Below are 18,933 nucleotides of genomic sequence, written 5' to 3'. Positions count from 1 at the left end.
AAAGTTGCTTTATAGCAGATTTTTTCTGGATATTTGGAAAAAGCTGTTGGTCACAAATTACATGTATCCATCTATTGGAAGCACAATGGTGTTTTGCTTTGCACAAACTGTGGCTGGCAAGGCCCTGAGCAAAAGCATTGCTGAACATTGAATATTCTGTGTGCATTTAAATAAAACAGTGCATCTCTGACATGCACTTCAAATTTCAGACGCTGATTGCCTGTTTGCTTACTACTAGAGTACTGCTGTGGACTTTTAAGCTCCCAGAGTTTTCATGACCGACCTAACTTTACACACTTATCATTATAAGTGGTAGGAGTTTGTGTTTTTTGTGAGGCAGATCACAAGTCTTCTTGGAGAAGGGCAAATGATAATGCTGTTCCAGTGGCAACACTGGTGTGCATTACAGACAGTGATACCACATTTATCAAGACAGAAAAAGAAGAAAGAAAAATCCAGGATCATGGCAAATTTTCCCCATTACCTGTCAAGAGCAATGGCTGGAAAACTTAGGATGGTCACTGAGCAGAAGACTTTGTGCAGAAACTTGGCAATTCTGCAGAAGAGCATCGTATAGATCCACCAGCAGCAGTGTGGACTGGCACTAAGAGCAATGTCAAAAGGCACACAGACTAGGCTGGCACAGATCCCCGAGCAGGCCAAATTCTTAATGAATCGGTTTGTTACAGATTTAAGTAGCGATGTTCTGCAAGTCGACCACAGCACCATGATGTTACCTGTGAGTAGAGACAGGAAGCATAAAAAAAGGAAAACAGACAAACAAACAACTATCCCCAAACCCCAGTAACAATAATCTTAACATATCTGAATGTTCCCTAGTACTGCAAAGAAAAATAATTGTTTGGAGTTTGCCAGGTATCACTGATTTGCATCCTCATGCTGCTCAAACTAGGAAGTCTGTAATGGCTAGTGGCTTTATAAATTAGAAGGCCGAAAACAATCACACCCCAGCTGCCTCCTCCCAGCTTCTGGTAATAAATGTATTAGGGGATTTCAGAGGCAAACACCTAAGATAATTATCCAAACCATATTTTTAGATACTTAACGTTGATTCCTGTATTAAATGGTCCATCCTGAGTATTCAAATACAGACATTGGCTAAAGTGCTTATATGTTAATAAATAGTACAGAAATCTTTTTTAAAGATAAAAATATACTAAGTAAATACAAATATAATTAAAATATAAATATAAGTATGTAGTTTTAATCTGTTTGTAAGTGGATCACAGCAGCTTGCTTTTCTTTTCACTGACATTTCAGTGGCACAGACAGGCCTGTGTAAAGCCACATCCAGAAGAAATCTACCTTTCCACCCTCCCCCAAGACATTCTCTATGTACCTAATAACAAAACAAATGGGACAAACAGAACAGAAAAGACTTGATGCACGTAACTTCACAGAAGAATACACAGAATGCAACCCACTGTTTTGGATATGCAAGCTCTATACATTTGTTTCAAATAGTCTGGATGGATGGCAGTGAAACAGAAGTACAGAAAAAAACCAGGATTAGCTATGACAGTATTTTTCCCTTATCATTGCATTCCATCCAGATCTCAGAAAGAAATATCATATGACAGACACAAGTTCTCCATCACAAATTTCCCTATGATTCTATCTCACACAGCATCAGCCCAAGAGTAAATTAAGTGATCTGTTCTTACAGCATGCGGCCTTTCTAATGCATATCAAGATACCATAAAACTCATAGGATTTTCTCTCTCCTTTAAGAATCTGTCTTTAGAAAGATCATAGAATCAGGGAATAGTTTGGGTTGGAAGGGACCTCTAATAACATCTCGTCCCAATGCCCCTGCCATGAGCAGGGACACCTTCCACTAGACCAGGTTGCTCAAAGTCTCATTTAACCTTGCCTTGAACACATCCAGGGATGAGGCATCCACAATGTCTGTAGGCAACCTGTTCCAGTGTCTCACCACTCTCACAGTAAAGAACTTCTAGCTAATATCCAATCTAAACCTGCCCTCTTTCAGCTTAAAGCCATTCCCCTTTGTTCTATGACTGTATGCCCTTGTTCAAAGTCCCTCTCCAGCTCTCCTGTAGCCCCCTTGAAGTCCTAGAAGGCTCCAATGAGGTCTCCCAGGAGCCTTTTTTTCTCCAGGCTGAACAACCCCAACTGCTTCAGCCTATCTAGATCAAGTTCTTCAGCCCCTCTGATCTGTGGAGGCAGGATTTCTGCTAACACAGCTGAGTGGGGCACACATATTCAAAATCATGTAACCTAGTCCCAGCTTTCCAACCCTGACTTCACAGACATTATTTTTCTCCTTTATTTTATTTCTCCCAAAGCTGTACTGTGCAGTACCACCAGATCAGTCAAAGCATAGCTGCCAGCATACAAATACTGCCTGACAAGACAACTCCATTTATTCTCTGTAGCTGGACAGCATGCAAAGTAGAGTTTAGCTTCCCACCTCCAAGCAAAGTTAAATTGTTCTTACTGCAGACCATATCAACAGCTATGTTGTGGTTACTCTATATTGTTGACACTTACCAGAAGTTCTTTTGAGTTGAAGTGTAATTGATTTATGTGGCAGATTTGTTAGCGTTTTTGTAGGTTACCTACAAATAGACATAATGAGAGAAAACAGCATCTTAAGCTGCTGATTGAGATACAGAAAAGCAGCTGCAGTCCCCCAACACTTCTCTCTGTTGGCACTATCATTCTTTGCCTTGATTTCTCCTCCAATCAATAAAAACCCCCAAGTTTTTATGTGCCAAGTAGAGTTTTCCTATGGCTGTCCACGTAAAATACCAGCAATATCATATTCTTGTTCACGTGGCCAATGTGTAAAGCAAGTGGCAAGTACCAAGAACTAGCAAAAGGTCTAGTTCTGCTTGCTTCTTGATAAAACAGCACTGTTTCAACAGAAGCATACTATATTAACTTTAAAATCTACCTCACAGACCTCCTATTTTGGTCTGCAGTACTTGAATATCATTTGGGATTCAATTTTCTATATATTGTGTCAGGTGTTTTATGCAAATTCCTTTTCGATACTGACAAAATATTGAGTTACATCTCTACTATCTGATGTCTTTTAAAGAAAGGAATCATCACCTGGTTTTGGCAGGTGCTTTGGGCTTGACAAGGTATTCCTCAGGCAGTATTCAATCAGTTGTATTTAAGCTTTCTAAGTTGCTAGGAGATACTCAGTTAATCAAACCACTTGCTTTCAAAAGTATCTCCAACTCCCCAGCTATTAGAAAGTACTTCTAACAGTAATAGTATATTTTTACAATGCCCTGGAAAGGGGAGAAAACAGGCTTTGTGTGTGTTTCTGTTTGTTTGTTTGTTTTATATTAATTTAGATCTTTCATCTAGTTTCAATTGCATTGATATAACCTTAATTCCCAAGCAAGTTTCACCTGCATTAGAATTAATATAAATGAAGAATGGAAAACTCTAAGAAATCAGAAGTGTTTTCATTAATACTTTAGAAGCCTCTAGAGAACTACTGAGCTACTCTTCAGGGTCCTGCAGAGGAGCTTCATTCAAGACTCCATATTCTCAGCTGTTGAATTACTTCTACAAATTATGTCATATTGTCATTTATACATCAGTCACAGGGAAATGAAATTAGCTCTGGTTCTGACTGATGCTAAATGGGAAGAATGAAGTGTGTAAAAAAAAAAGTATTGGTTCAAAGATAAGGAAGAACTCTTCAAACAGAAAATAAGTCAGAGCCTGAAAGGCAAAAAGAGATAAGCAGACAGAAGTGTCCACTTGGGACACTGGAAAATTAGTCAGGGAATATCCCTCAGGGAAACATTATTTTTTCATTCGCAACTATAAGTAATTTATCTATTAATAAACTGCTCTAATGAACCAGATAAGCTTTAGTATAGACTGGTAGATCTTTCTGCTGACACCCTCAAATCAGGTATTTCCCTTCATGAATTCCAAAGCAGAGGAAAAATTACACCAGAAACTTTGCATGTTATCAAATATAAGAAGCTTTGGAACAAAACTGCAAACATTTCCCATTTCATTGTGCCTCACTTTTCCCCAGCAACTCCTTTCCATGGAAGAGGATAACACTGTTCCAGGCAACAAGGCAATTCAACAAGCAGTTGTGCTCTGAATACCAATTGTGCTATGAATCTTTTCACAATGTCTAGAGGCTCTTTTCCACTCTCCATCTATTAGTCATTCACTGATGAACCTGGGAAAAATTTATTCTCCTGAGGTTACAACTATACTGGGCTGTTGCACATCCTCACAGTGGGCAAAGCTGTCATTTTCTACCATGGGTTAGTTTCAGAAGGGTTTCTGCTGGATAACTGGTCTAGAGCTACATTACCTTGGATTCAGACTTTCCTAAGGGGTTTGTACTGGTTAGCTGGGAGGCATCCAAGAAAAGCTGGAGTGAACAACCAGCTGGAAAATGCAGCATCTTACAATTTCCTGTAAGTCAATACTGTCAGGGACATGAGTGTCATTTATAAACAATCACATGTCACAAAGCATATCCCATATTGCCAAGTTCTACCACTAACGCAGAAAGATGAAGTGTTTTTAATTTAAAAAGGAAAAGCATATCTTTGGTCTTCTCAGAGAGTGAGCTGTGTCTGCATAAAACCCTTACGACACCTGACATTATTTGACAACCTTCTCAGTACACAGACTGACTGAGCAGGACATAAATATCAACCTTAGAATAGAATAGCTGAAGTTGGAAGTGAGGTTCATTGACTCCCTGCTCCTCTCAAGACTGCCTACAACTAAACCCTATGATTAAGAACATCATCCAGAAACTCCCTGAACCCTGTCAGGCTTGGTGCTGTGACCACTCCTCTAGGGAGCCTGTTCCAGTGACCAATCACCCTCTCAGTGAAGCAGATCTTCCTAATGTCCCATCTGAGCTTCCCCGATGCAGTTTGATTCCATTTCTTCGTGTCCCTTTGCTGGTCACCAGAGAGAGGAGATCAGCACCTCCCATTCTTAGCTCCCCTTGAGGAAGGTGTAGGCTGCAATGAGGTCACCCCTTTGCCTTCTCTCCTCCAAGCTGAACAAACCTCAGCTGCTCCCCATAAGGAACTCATCTGTGCCTTTGACCATTTCTCCAAGTAAAAAAGAAGTAGGAAATATTAAAGGTAACCACTGCATGAGAAGCAGCTCTTTTCACATTAGAAACATGTTTAAAGCCTGCCACAATCAGAGTTCATTTTATCCTGTTATTATCATAACTATCAGCATTCAATAAATCTCCATGTACTATATACCAACTCTATTGTATGAGATTGAAAAAATGGTTGTTTCCAGTCATCCTCTACTTTTTTTTTTAATTGAGACACATCATAGATAAGGAGCCACACAGTACATTAAGTTGCATGGAAGTACACTGAGAAAGTAAATACAATGGCATGCTGTCCAGAAGTCCTTCTAGCCTTTACTGTGGTAAATCTGAATCTGAACATACTGAATCTACAAACAGTAACATTCTCTGACCATGAAATGTTATCAGAGTACATTAGTCTGATTCAGAGCAGCAAAAATTACTTTTGCTTCTCCTCCAATCTGTACTCCTTGAATTTCACTGCCAGACGCAATGTGTTTATGCAGGCATCAACAGCTGAGATAGTCGTGAAGTACTAGCTCTTAGCAAGAGCTTAGCTCTTCAAAGAATGTGAAAGATTCTTAAAAATACCTTTAACAAGCAGAAGTAAGATCACCATGGAAACCAGAAACAGTTATCTAAAGAAATGTATTTGCCATGCAGTCATCCAAAAAAAAAAAGAATAAATACTGCTGTTTGTTGATTAATTCATGGAACTCAATCCATTAGATGGGTATGACATCCATCTTACATCTTTGTTAACTTTAATCAGTACACAATTGAATCAAAACAAAGTCCGCACTCCAGCAAAATCCTCCTCCTCACAACCTGCCATCCTCTGCTTGCTCACCTCCCTCCAGAGCAGGTTCCAGGAATTCAGCCATCCTTCCTAGCAGAGAGCCTCTGTGTACCCCACCCACGCTCCCTGCATTGTCACAGGGAAGGAGATGGCAGCCTTCTTTATGAAAAAACAAATCAGGAAGCCACAAAAAAGGTTAGAAACTAGGCTTTAGCCATTAAAATCGTTCATTAAAAACAACTAACTGAAAAAGTCACACTCTCCGTGAACATGATGAATAGGAAAAACTTCTTGTGTTGAAACACCAGATTACATTCCCAACTCTCCCAACTCTCTTTATTATTGTTTTTCAAAATATTTTGACGAAAGAGTTTTTCACAGAACTTACTCTGCCAAAAGACAAACCACATTCCAAAAAAGTGGTTAATTGGAAACATTTTTGGCAACCCATGATAGGTAGCTATTAAATACTGTTCTTATATTAAGATGTATGTTTACCTATTCTTCTCCAGAAAGAATATGGATATATCAGGATACATTTTGGCTTACACAGCTTGAGGAAATGTGCACGTTTATCAAAGAAACACAGAATGGTTGAGGCTGGAAGGGACCTCTGAAGATCATGTGGGCCAAAACCTGCTCAAGCACAGATAAATTCTTGCAATACTTGGTAATTCTTTTTATTTTAGTTTGTATGAGTGTAGCCATGAGACTGATGGAATAACCTTTTTAGATGAAAGAAGACCATAAAACTAAAACAAAAAGTAAACTTCCTGAAACCAAATCCAACCTTTTCTAACATTTTAGCTACCAACTTCAAAATTCAGTGATTAAAATAACAATTGCAGTCCAGTTAAAAATAGTGGGAAAATATTTGTCATTTTAGAACATTTCTTTCAATTTCAGTTTGTACATATGTGCAACCAAATGTTTTATATCCAAAATGAAGTGTCTGCTGCAAATGAACTACCTTGGAACAAGGTTTGCTATATGCCAAACTTTCTTTTCCCTTCATAAAACAGGAGAACTCCCTAATTTAAAGTTGTTTCTCACTCCTATTCTTATAATTCTCATTCACACATTCCTACTTTCATTGTAACTATTGATTCAGAAGTATAATTATGTAAGAGATTTATCAGGTCAAATGAAATACACAAAGCAGGAATTTGCCCAGCACAGGGTAGCTCCCTGCAGAGCATAGATTTAAATTATATTGGAAGCCCTTTCATTTAAAGTGATACTTGTCTACATGGTTTCTGTTCCCAACCATGTATAGTTACGAGGTAGGAAAAATTTTATGGAAGGAGCTAGTTCATAGCAGCTTAGTCTCAGAAAGTGAACAAAGATTTTCTTGCAGGAACAGGTAAGTCACTGGCTTTTGTTGCAGCACCACTTACAATTAGTCCAAGGCCACAACCTGCCTACATAATCCACTGGCAGCAGCTACTGTGACTTGCTCTGAAGGTGGAGCAAGGTAGAAAATATATATGAGGAAATTAAAAATTATACTTACAGAAAGCATAATTTATGTGATATGATGGTATTTTTAATGTTAAAATCACTATGCAAAATTATCATTAATGTATTTCCATTTTGACTTTTATTTTACTGTTGTCCTTAGTATTTGATATGTTTATTGTCTGCAGGGAGATTCTAAAGTAACTGCATCATGCTAATGGTCTTGTATTCCCACTTGCATTTCTTTCAGCTATGCTTACTTGAAGGAAGATAAAAAAGCATTGCAGTGATAATCTTCCAGTTCTTCATACCCCCTGCCACTTTTTCCCACCTCACCTTTTGTATTTTCTATCCCACTAAATGGAGAGAATTTCTAGACAGGAACAATAATTTTCTCCCTTTTGATAAACTACGGTCCTTCCACAGCCATCAAGATCATTTCAGCCAATCAAGAAAATAACCAAACCCACTTATTTTGCTTCAGTACACTTGACGTGCCTGAATTCCTGGCCTCTATTTTAAAACCAATCTTCTCAAAGAACCTGAAATTCTTCAAGATCCTTGGAAGGAAAACAAGTTTAAAGAATATTGCATCTGCAACTTCAGAACCATGGATTGTTCCCATGTCAGGAAAATATGGCCACAAAGTGTAGCATCACCTTTCAAACCTAAGCTAGGAAATTGAAAAACTGAAAAAAGAATGTCCAGATGTACTGCTCTAACCATAACAGGAATGTAAGTCTTTTCAAAGTTAGTAACTTTTTGAATCACAGTTCCTAAGGGACCAGCTTGTTCTACTTAGAACCAAAATATAAGCAAATTTTTTAAACCAAGGATTTTACATGACCTCTATGAGAGTCCCCCATGACCTCGGGACCAATGTTTTGACCAATTCTATAGAGAAAGGAAATAGAAGGAATAGATATAGACGAGGTAAAAATATTGGATGCCCACATCATCAACATATATGAAACCATTAGTAGAAGCATGAGATCCTGAATCTCCTTTGCCAACAAAGGATCATATCTAGTGGATCCCCTGGCCACCTTATACAAGGCCTCATGCCAGTCACCCTCAGAGAGCAAATCTGATGTTGTCAGTAAAACACTGCAAGGCCTGGAATGCAAGTGAAGCCAGTTATCTCTCTGAACAATCTGTCTATTCTTCAGCATCCTTGGCACAAGAGGAATAGCCACTGTCCCCTTGTTTTATAAAGCAATCACAAAAGGGCTATTTTGAACCTGTATTGTCATGAGAGGACTGTGTCAAGCAACAGGGTGATTTACTCGAGCAACCCTGACCACTGTGCTGAATCTAATTGCAAACAGCAGTCTTAACACAGGAAACAAGCAAGTTTTAAGATTTGTTTTTAAATAACATTGCTGTTTGCCTCTTTGTACCTCTTTCTTTGTAGAGAGCCTGCAGTCACTTCTGTTGGTAACCTCACTATGTAAGTGCAGCCATGGCTCTTCAAATGCTCCTTTTTTGTCTGGCTTCCCACAAGCACCTGCAATGCATAGGCAGGTATGTTGGTGCCACTAAAACATAAGGTCACAAAGATGTGACTTTTCTCATCACAAATGCTTCATTTAGAAAGCCAGCCCTAGTCCCTAACAAGGTTCTTTTAGGAGAAACATGCAGGACCCCTGCCATCTCTGCATGACATGCCAAGGACAGATCCAGGAGGAGACTGACAGTTTTGCACTTGTGAGGTTGTAAAAAAAAAAATTGTGTTTTAGAGCAACTCCAGCATTTGGCCTGGGCTTTAAGCTGCTCCACCATCAACAGCTGACAGGAGCAACTTCCCATCTTCCACACTCAACCTGATGTCCTCCTGTGCTGTGTTCAGAACCTTATTCCCTCCTGGCTTCACCCTTATATCCATACAAAATGCTACCAGACAAGAATGCAATGCAGAAATGGTCCAACAATGTCATGCAGAAAAAATAATTTTGCATAAGCATGATATAACAGAAATTAGTTGGTGTGCCATATTGTAGTATAGTGGATATGTGAGATCTATGCAACCTATACAACCAACTGGACAATTTTAATTTTACTTAATTACTGGGTAGCTGATTTTCCCTGGCTTGCTTATTGAGGAAAAAAATGAGAAAGACACACAATTTAAAATGAATGACACTTAACAGAGAGCAAAAATTTAAAAGCCTGTGGTAATTTCTAGTAGGTGGAAGACAGACTTTATCTTTTGTTTGGAAATTGAGGCTATCTTGCACTTGTGATTTAAAAAAATTCCTACCCATTTGCCCCAATTTTCATCCGCCATTACAGCTGAAATTAGGGAGTTTGTAGCTGAAAGACACCACACTAACAGCTATTTCATAAAGCAGAAATTATTTCCTGACCTACCCCACAGTCCTGCGACTTTTTTTTGCTCTATACAACTAAGAAAGATCTAACATCATTCCTGCGTTAGTTTGCCTGTGCTTCCCTTTCTCCAAGTGCCAGTTTCCTACAAACAAAATTTTATTTTTTATATAGTTTTGCCATGCAACCATTCACCATGCCACCAGCTGGGCATATTTGCTCTTAATTTTTCAAACACAGATGTCTTCACACAGAAATTACATATGCCTAATACATCCTGTGCAGTGGGATTAATTTACATTATATTTAGAAACAAGCTTTTTCCCCTCCTTGCCAGCTGACTGTCATGAATGGTTCTCTCTGCTCCTCCCAGCCCTGTGAATGGACTCAAGCAATACTCACTAAGAATAAGAAAGTAGAGCTGGGACTCTGACACACATCTGATAAACCATGAGTTATACACTGAAAAAAATCAGTATGACCCTAAATCAAATACTATTTAGAAAATCACATGGAAAAATATTCTATTGAGTTACCAAAGTGCGGCATTCCTCTGAAGAAATATAAATTTATGGAGCTGAATCAGATTTATTCCAACTTGTCAAAGAGAAGAGATGTGTTCCCATTGGACAACTCTGGGCAGGCAAGGTGCTTCACTGTTAAGATGATGGTGGCATTTCTGGCCTGACAGAATGCAAGAAGTGAGGTTTGGTTTGACTTGGTTTGTTTTTTTCTTAAAATATATAGAGGCCTGAAGTATAATTTTAGATTTTTTTGATCAAGTATTTCACTTACAAAATCAATTGTTGATTGAGACTTCACAGATTTCCTCTCCCTTTTTTTTTTTACAGTCTGCCATCTGTTACAGAACTCCACTATTGGACTTCGTATTGTCCAGTCCCAATCTGCTTTCTTTTACTCTTCTTATAACTGAATTCCCTTTTCTTTGCTCAAAATCCTCCCAGCAAGAAGCAGTTCACAGGTCCATTCTCTGTTAGACAGCACTGTTAAACCCAGAATAACACTGGGCTTAGTGAAATGGGCCTCAACTTTTAAATCTTCAAATGCCTTTACAGGAAACACTAAAACAAATTAATATTAGTACTTAACACTTCCCTTCAATTAAAAAAAAAAGCCAGAAATTCAGCTTATTAGGACTGATGTCTTAGAATCCAGAGCAATATGCAAGTGCCCAGGATTGACTGTAGTAAATGGAACCAGATTAAGATACAAAAACTGGAGAATACTGACACTTTTCTTGACCTCAAGAATAGGAATTTTTTTTTAAATTCTAGGTCTGGACACCATCTAGCGGCAAAATAGTTCTGATGGTAAGATAAGCTGTAAAACTGCCTAACAGTCACCCCAAATACACTCCTGATGTGTGGAAAGAATTTTTAACTTTTCTTTTAACCTTCCAATAATCCAGATGACTGCCATAGTGGCAAAGGAAAAGAACATGGTCATTTTTGCTTTAGGTCTCCTTTTCTTCCCTAGTGTTAGAAATACAATTAGATATCCATATTTGAACATCATAAATTGCTGGGCACAGCAGGAGATAATGTACCCTGAAACCTGCCATAATATTGCCAGTACTTTGCTGTGTGTTACATTGCACTACTGTGCAGCAATGCATGACATATCATGTGCTGGTGACACAAACTCCCTCCTCAATCATCCACATGCAGTATGTAATTTTAAACTTGTGTTTTGCTGATAGATGCAGCTCAACAGAATCTCTTTGCTGATATATGGAATTTTTAGGCCTCTTAGCATATTAAAATCAAACTGATTTCAATAGGAAAACATGATAAAAAGCTGGAACAATGTAACATAAAATTAGTTTCTAGTTTTATTTTCTGAAACTAAAAAATTATTTCATTGTCTTCTTATATGTATATATACATGACCTGATAAGGTCTATCCTATATTAGCCATCTGCATGTAAAAATTAAATGAACCTAAGACCATGCAGCATAGAGCAAATCTTGTAAAGGACAGCAGCCTCCAGCAGAAATGAGAGTGAGGAGCCATATGTGCATGTCCTACCTCTTCCACCAAAAAGGATACACTGCACACAGGCAGTGACTTGTTTGATTGGGGCAAATCAGCAAGTGGGTGCATCAAATCACTTACAGCTTGCTGTGTTTTCCTCCACACATATACAAATACATGCTCATTAGCAAAGCTTTCCACAGTTCTTGCATCTGTTCTCTGCAGCCATCTCTAAAATATTTCTTGTTGTGAAAGAGCCAGTAAATCCACAAATAACCAAGATGTTAGCTGCTGTTTCATTGACCTCTGCTTATTAACATTCAACCCATCTACTGCTACAAACCAAGGCATGTATTACTTATATTTCGTCTTTCATATTTTTGCATTTCTCACCCACTTTGTCCCTTTGCTTTCCTTCAAAAACTACCATGTCACACTGGTTGGGAATACTTGGATGACACATTTACATAATTGCTCCTCTCTTGTACTGAGTCATCCACTGTCAGCAGGTGAAAAGGTTTCGTATCTCCCTATGCCACATGAAAACAAGCAAAAAGTGAAAACAAACCAGCAATTTCTCTTGACTTCAGCAGATGAAGTAGCAACAAAAACATATGCCAAATATCAATAGTGATTTCAGCTCTTCTGTTAAGGGACTAAAATGCGTCCATTAACAGATGAAAACCCTTCATGTTGTGCCTCCATTGCCTGGATGTAGTATTTTCAGTAATAACTATATAATTAGTCATGTTACCTTAAAAACAAACATGGACATACTTTGTGCCTTCAGGGGGAATATGAAGAGCAAGATAAAGATTGCATATTTTAGTCCCTCAAAAATCACTATGACAAATCCAAAAGGTCTTCCAAGATAGCAGAGACAAAGAAAAAGCTCTTGTTTATTTAACTACAGGAGTTTTGGCATACTTCAACTTGTGACCTTAATACAAGAAAAAGTAGTGGATCCTTTCCTGAGCCATTTAGGGATTTGTCTGTGGAGACCTGCAACAGAAATACCAAGATCAGTCTGAATGAAATGGAAACAGAAGCAAATATGTGTGAAAGCATCAGCAGAAACAATAAAGCAAGAATGTTTTATTAAAAGAATGTTAAAAGAATGTCATGAATGGATACTGACAGCAATTCGTAGACCACAGTAACAATATTACATGAGATAGAGGCAGTATAAACCAGTTCTGCTTTTTTTCTTGGTCTTGGTCAATTTAAGCTGTTGCACATGAAAGACTAAATTCTTCCTTACCACAGTGGTTTTGATAATTTTCAGATGAAACCTTTCAGAAGCGATCAAAGATTTAGTTTTCCTTAACCACACGTTATTTTTGATATGGACAACATTTCAGTTTTTTCACAGAACGGTTGGAGTTGGAAGATACCTCTGGAGATCATCCAGTCCAACCCCCTGGTAAAGCAGGTTCACCCAGAGCAGGTTGCAGAGGATCACATCCAGACAGGTTTTGAGTATCTCCAGAGAAGGAGACTCCACACTCTCTTATGGCAGACTGTTCCAGTGCTCTGTCATCCTCGAAGTAAAGGAGTTTTACCACATACTCGGATGAAATTTCCTGTGTTTCAATTTGTGCCCCTTGTCCTGTCACTGGGCACCACTAAAAAGAGTCTGGCCCCATCTTCTTGACATCTGCTGTTAAGATATTTACATGCATTTATAAAACATATATCTTCAAAACATATCTTCTTGATTCATTTGTGAGGAAGATTATTTCAATCTTGAGGTTACTTTTATTTCACCATTATACTCATTTGTATCAGCAATAACCGCAACAACAATTTAATAAATACATTCACAAATACAAATGTAAAATCACTCTACAATTAAAACAACACAGTTGTATTGTTTGGATTTGGAATGTGTTTGGGTTATTATTAGTATAAGTTACTAGACATAAAACTAGCACTGGAAACAAGAAAATCCCATCGAAAACATGATAATTGAAAAAGAAAAAAAGTGGAATTGTTAAAAAAAACCCAACAAACAGTAGTGTATATGGTGAACCATGTCATGTAACAAAATTACTCACAGGTTTGTTATCAAACTGTCATTGAAGTTCCAAAAGCAAACTATCAGCATGCTTACACTAAGAATGTACTATCAAAGAATCTTAAATACAAATAAATGAATATGTATGTGAGTTGTTTTGCTCATGTTAATTCAATCTCAGTAGGGCATTTTATTCAAAAAGCTTATTAAGAAAAAGGCATTCCAGAAATTCTCTTCACCTAAGAGACATTGTAATAAACCATTCAGGTACTGAAGTGCCAATACAAGCATAATGCTTAATGAGGAGGTACTCAAAGAACAGCATAATCCACTGTCAGAGGCTACCTCAACTCTTGCTTATTTTCCAGTGGGAGACAACCCATTGTCAGTAACTGTTCAAAACAATTTGCTTCCAGATGTGTACTGGGGAAAACCACATGAGAATCGCTGTGTAAACGTCAAAGGTAAGTTTAATACAAGCAAACAGAAGACTTCACTGTGACAGTAATTTTAAATTGCCTAATTTTAATAATCTCTCATATTTTGAAAATTATATAAATACAGTAGGAAAAATAGCCACCTGTGTTCCAAAATGTCTTCAATAAGATGCTTTCATTTTAGCAAACTAGCATATGGATTTCTTTCAGATTCTGTTGAAGCACTCCCTTTCTGTTTTTTAAAAACAAGGTATTTATTACTGACAGACTGCAACATTCCAGTGCTTTCCTAGAAAAATATTCTGCACAGGAAACCATATGACAACCCTTTGCCCTGTCCTGACAACCCACTCCTATGTACAGAGAAACCTGTGAATGCTCCATATTCATGACCAATTTGGATCTTTGTGCTAACATGGTAAGAGTGACACAAGCTATAATGCTGCTTTAAAAGCTTTAATTTATGAGAATTGCATTCAGAAACAACCTCTTTTCTAAGAGCACAATAGAGGAAGACTTCATCAGTCAAGTAAAGTCTTGAAATTTAAACACTATGTGTTCTAGACTGAAAGTAAAGAAAGAAAAAACAAAAAGCCCACAGCATTTTAGTGAGAGTCTGCAATTGCCTCCGGAGCCTACTCAATAAAAATTAACTTCAGAAATTAGCACTAAACGATGCAAAAAAAATCACTGCATCGGAACTCAGAGGCGTTGTTAAAACCTGACTCGTTCGAGCATTGCTGGTCTGAGCTACTCGACGGAACACAGTGGAAGCTGCACACTGAGGAGAGCAAGGCATCCCAACCTGCATCCTAAAGCAGAATTTATGTGACTTCCCTGATTCCTCTAAAATTATTTTTAGTGGAGATTATTAATTTTTTTGTTCATGCCTCGCTGCTCAACAGCCATCAATCAAAAACTCCTGGTATTTCAAGGATGGAAAAGTTAATTTACCATTTCAACCTTTATTGGCAAAATATGCTAATAGGAATGGAACTGACAACTACAATGGTTAAATAAATTCTTCAGAAAGCATCTAGTGTAAGCATTAATAAAAAAAAAGTATTGAACTATTAATGTTTGATTTTTATATACATTACTGGTTATAAATTACTTATTAATAGCCTACTTAAAATAGTCTTAATCAGACAGTATAAAGCAGTAAGTATTGCCATGTGTAAATAGCCTTTCCTGAATTTAAATGGTTAGACTAAACAATGCATCCATTATTTCATATCTAATTCACAGCATGTCTGAGGGTTTCAATTTTTTGCTTGTGGGTTTTTGGTTTGTGTGGGTTTTTTTTTTTTTTTTTAAAGAAAAGCAGCTCTTCCAGATCAAACACTTGGCTAGTGATTTCTACCACAGGGGTCATTACGATATGACAGCAGTCATTTAGCTTTATTTTTTGCAATGTTTTGAAACCACAGACGTATCTGCCTGGGTACAGAAAGTTCCCTTACAGGCATCAGTAGAAGGCACTACTCTCTCAAGGCTGTATGTTTTTAATGTGACCTGATAATGATATTCTGCAACGAAAATGGAAATTAAAAGTAAATTTTATATTGCCATACACTAAGAGAATTGGGGAATGAACCAATGGACTATTTTCATTTTTTGGAAATGAGCAGACTTAATTGGGAAGCATTTTTATATATCCTATTTTTGCCATCCCACTGATCCCAGGCAGCCTGATTTATGAAGTAGTTGTAAAATATTTCATAACTAGCTTTCCTTTGCTGAGATGATAGTGTCTCTGTAGGAAATGCAAGATTTACATTGTAAACAAACCTACTCAGAAAAGATAAAACCATCACAAAATGCAAAACTGGGACCTGAAGCCCCTTTTCATTCTTGAAGCAAGCCACTGTTGATGAATTTGGCTGTCCCAGTACTTGTCTAGAGGAACATAATCACAAAGCTACACCTTACTGCCTTCACAACCATGCTAAGACTGTGGCACAAGTCCTGACAGGAAAGCAGGACTTGCAGGTCATCTCTGATTCTCCCTGCTATGGACAACAGAATGAAGGGGAGAAGATGGACAGTTTTCCTCTACTCTTTCAACTCTTTCATCAGGTTAATAAATCAAAGTAATGCAACCCATAAAAGAGGGACGCAGGTGTTTTTCTTTGAAATACAAAATGGGGGGGAAAGGGAGAGGAAGAGACTGCCCCTTGTATGCCCATCACACATGGCAAGTCCAAATTCTGCTGGGAATATTAAAAGAGCGTTAGCCTCCCAGAGACACAAAGTCAGAGACTGATCTGTATTATTCTGATCACCATTTTTCATTCTCTCTGCAACAAAGGACCTAAGCCAAGCTGCCAGCAGATGCTTCTTGTGTCAACAGCTCACTCCTCACATCACCTTATGTCCCCCCAGTGTGATCAGCATTGACAGACCCCAGTGATCCGCTCCACAGCCTACCAGAGGAACCATAAGGCTAAACTCCATTTCTTTCAAACATCATATTTAGATGAATGCTGTACATTGATAGTACAATTACCAGATTACCACTACTCTGAAAATATATAAAAACTGTCATTCAATGCAACTGGCACTGAAATTATTCCCTTCCTCTATTCTAACTTACGTTAACTGATTTTTTTACCAATTTTACATTGCTGAGAAACAGGACAAATGTTGAAAAAGAAATGTGCAGCTCTGCCTCTTTGTCCACACATATAGGATAATTTTAGGGTAATTTTTTTTATTTCTGAGCATTCTCTATGACATTTAAAAGCATGAAGATTTACTAAGACTGTTTTCATGCTGTGTTTGTTGGCTACAAAAGACATTAGCAGATAATTTTTTTCTCTAAATACACTTTCTGCTAGGTGTTGTGTTTGGGAACACTATTAATTCAAATTACCTGTTAATTTTACACTTTCACCCTATTTGAATTGTTCATGGCTGTTTGGGCTTTTTAAAATACATTTTCAATGCCTATTACTAAAGCTATATGGAAGTGCTCTTCAGGTGAGGTCTTCACATCTTTTCAGAGGATGAAGCAGAAAAAAAAAATCTCAAATTACCATTTCAGTACAACAAACAACAAGAATCATGGCTCTGCCAGGTAAGGAGAGGCAAAGATGGTATGGGAGGCAATCTTTTATTAAACCAGCTGCAAAAGCTGGGGGAAGAGAGAAAGAAGCTTTCAGGCTTAAGACACACCACTCTTGGACATGAGATTTGTTCAGTACTCTTTGATTTGTATTGTTTTTTACATAAGTTCTTTTTTATCTGACTTAGCACAAACCTAGTAGGATATTTCTTACATTTACTGAAATTCAAGTCAACAAAATGCAAGATAAAGCAGATTTATGAAAAATGTGAATAATAAGTAATCTTGAAAGCTAGGTTTTGTGACTCTAGTGATGCTGTCATTGAGACAACCATTGCATTAACACTGCAGCGTGTACACAGCTCAGCTGCTCACATAGAGTAACAGTATTTAGCTTTTTTCATAGACACTTTTCAGCATATTTACCTAAGAACCTTTATGTATGTGCCTTTAAACTTAATTTCATCTATTTGGATTGTCATTACACACAGCATCACACAGCTTGCAATCAGAGCAGGTGGAAGTAACACTCCAGTGTAATTGCTTTTTTTTTTATACCAATGCAGGATCATCAAGAATTCTCTGTTTTGCTTTCTGTGGACAAAACTGATTTATACTTTCGTGATCTTTAGCAAAAAAAATACATTGAAAAACCCACAGGGGAACATACAACAATCAAACATGTTGCAGAAAACTCCCATATTCCTCATTCTGCACCTTACAAAACGGAATCTTGCATTATTTACTAGGCCAAGAGAGGTTTAGTTCTAATCATGTTAACTAAATTAACGATAAGACACTGAAAATAAACTAACTTGATTAAAGGCAACCTCTTTTCACACTGGCAAAGTTGAAAGTTTACAAATTTACAGCTTTAACCATGTTTTCTAAGGAACAAAATTTCATTTATCATGAAAAACCTATATAAATGCAGAAAGATGTTTTTCAGTACCAGAATGGCAGACCAACATTTCTCTTTTTTCAGAAGCTTTGAGGCACACCAAACTTTAGTAATCTATTGTAATAAAAAAATGTTACAAAATGAGCCCTCTCAGTACTGAAACATGCCACAAAGATTTGATTTACCAAGAAACAACCATGAGGAGTCCAAATGCTTATTTCTTAAGCACAAATCTCATTTGTGACTTCTTACTTTTGAATGCAAAGGTAAAACCAAAGCAAACTCCCATACTTTGTTGGTTACAGTTCCAAGGTCCAAGTTGGACCCATAGAGAAAAACTCAGATCTGGCAACAGCTCCTGAACTCAAATGTTACCAAAAAATACAGGCTGCTGTTCTTGTTAGCAGCAGTAAACAATTAAAATGTTGGCCAGTTATAAAGTCACATTTAGAATGTTTGGGCACTTTTTCTGTTCTATTTGGAAACATTTTGCTCTGTTAACTGATTTCCCCATAAATCTTCCTATGAAAACCTTCAAAAAAATTACCCAAGGCCTCTAGCATGAACTAGATCAACACATGCAAAAGCATATGACCTGGTATAACATCCCATAAAAGGGTGGCCAGCAGCTTTATTTACCTAAGATAGGGATTTACAGTAATAGCCGAGAACAAATCAGCAAAATGCTTCTTTTCCCAAGAGAAAAAGATATGGGAATGGCCCTCTCTCCTGCTGAAACATCACCAAGGCAAGCTACAACACCTATCACTTCCCTTAGCTTTTAAAATGGGAATGCAGACTGGGCAAGAAAGGCAAAAAACAGGCCATCT

General features: G+C 37.6%; 1 protein-coding gene across 1 annotated transcript in view; it reads right to left on the bottom strand.

Moving 5' to 3' along the window:
• GPR176 (G protein-coupled receptor 176) overlaps positions 1-18,933 on the bottom strand; it is a gene marked incomplete at both ends in the record, with an annotated part of 32,780 nt that overhangs the window by 1,503 nt on the left and 12,344 nt on the right. Inside the window, one exon of the mRNA XM_082284353.1 lies at positions 485-737. Coding sequence (XP_082140479.1) covers positions 485-737 — 253 coding nt within the window. The remainder of the gene's footprint in view (positions 1-484; positions 738-18,933) is intronic.

The sequence above is a fragment of the Coloeus monedula genome (assembly GCF_965178545.1).
Source record: "Coloeus monedula genome assembly, chromosome: 6".
Lineage (NCBI taxonomy): Eukaryota > Metazoa > Chordata > Aves > Passeriformes > Corvidae > Coloeus > Coloeus monedula.
Note: the sequence above shows the minus strand (reverse complement) of the source record. Positions and strands in the feature narration are given on the sequence as shown.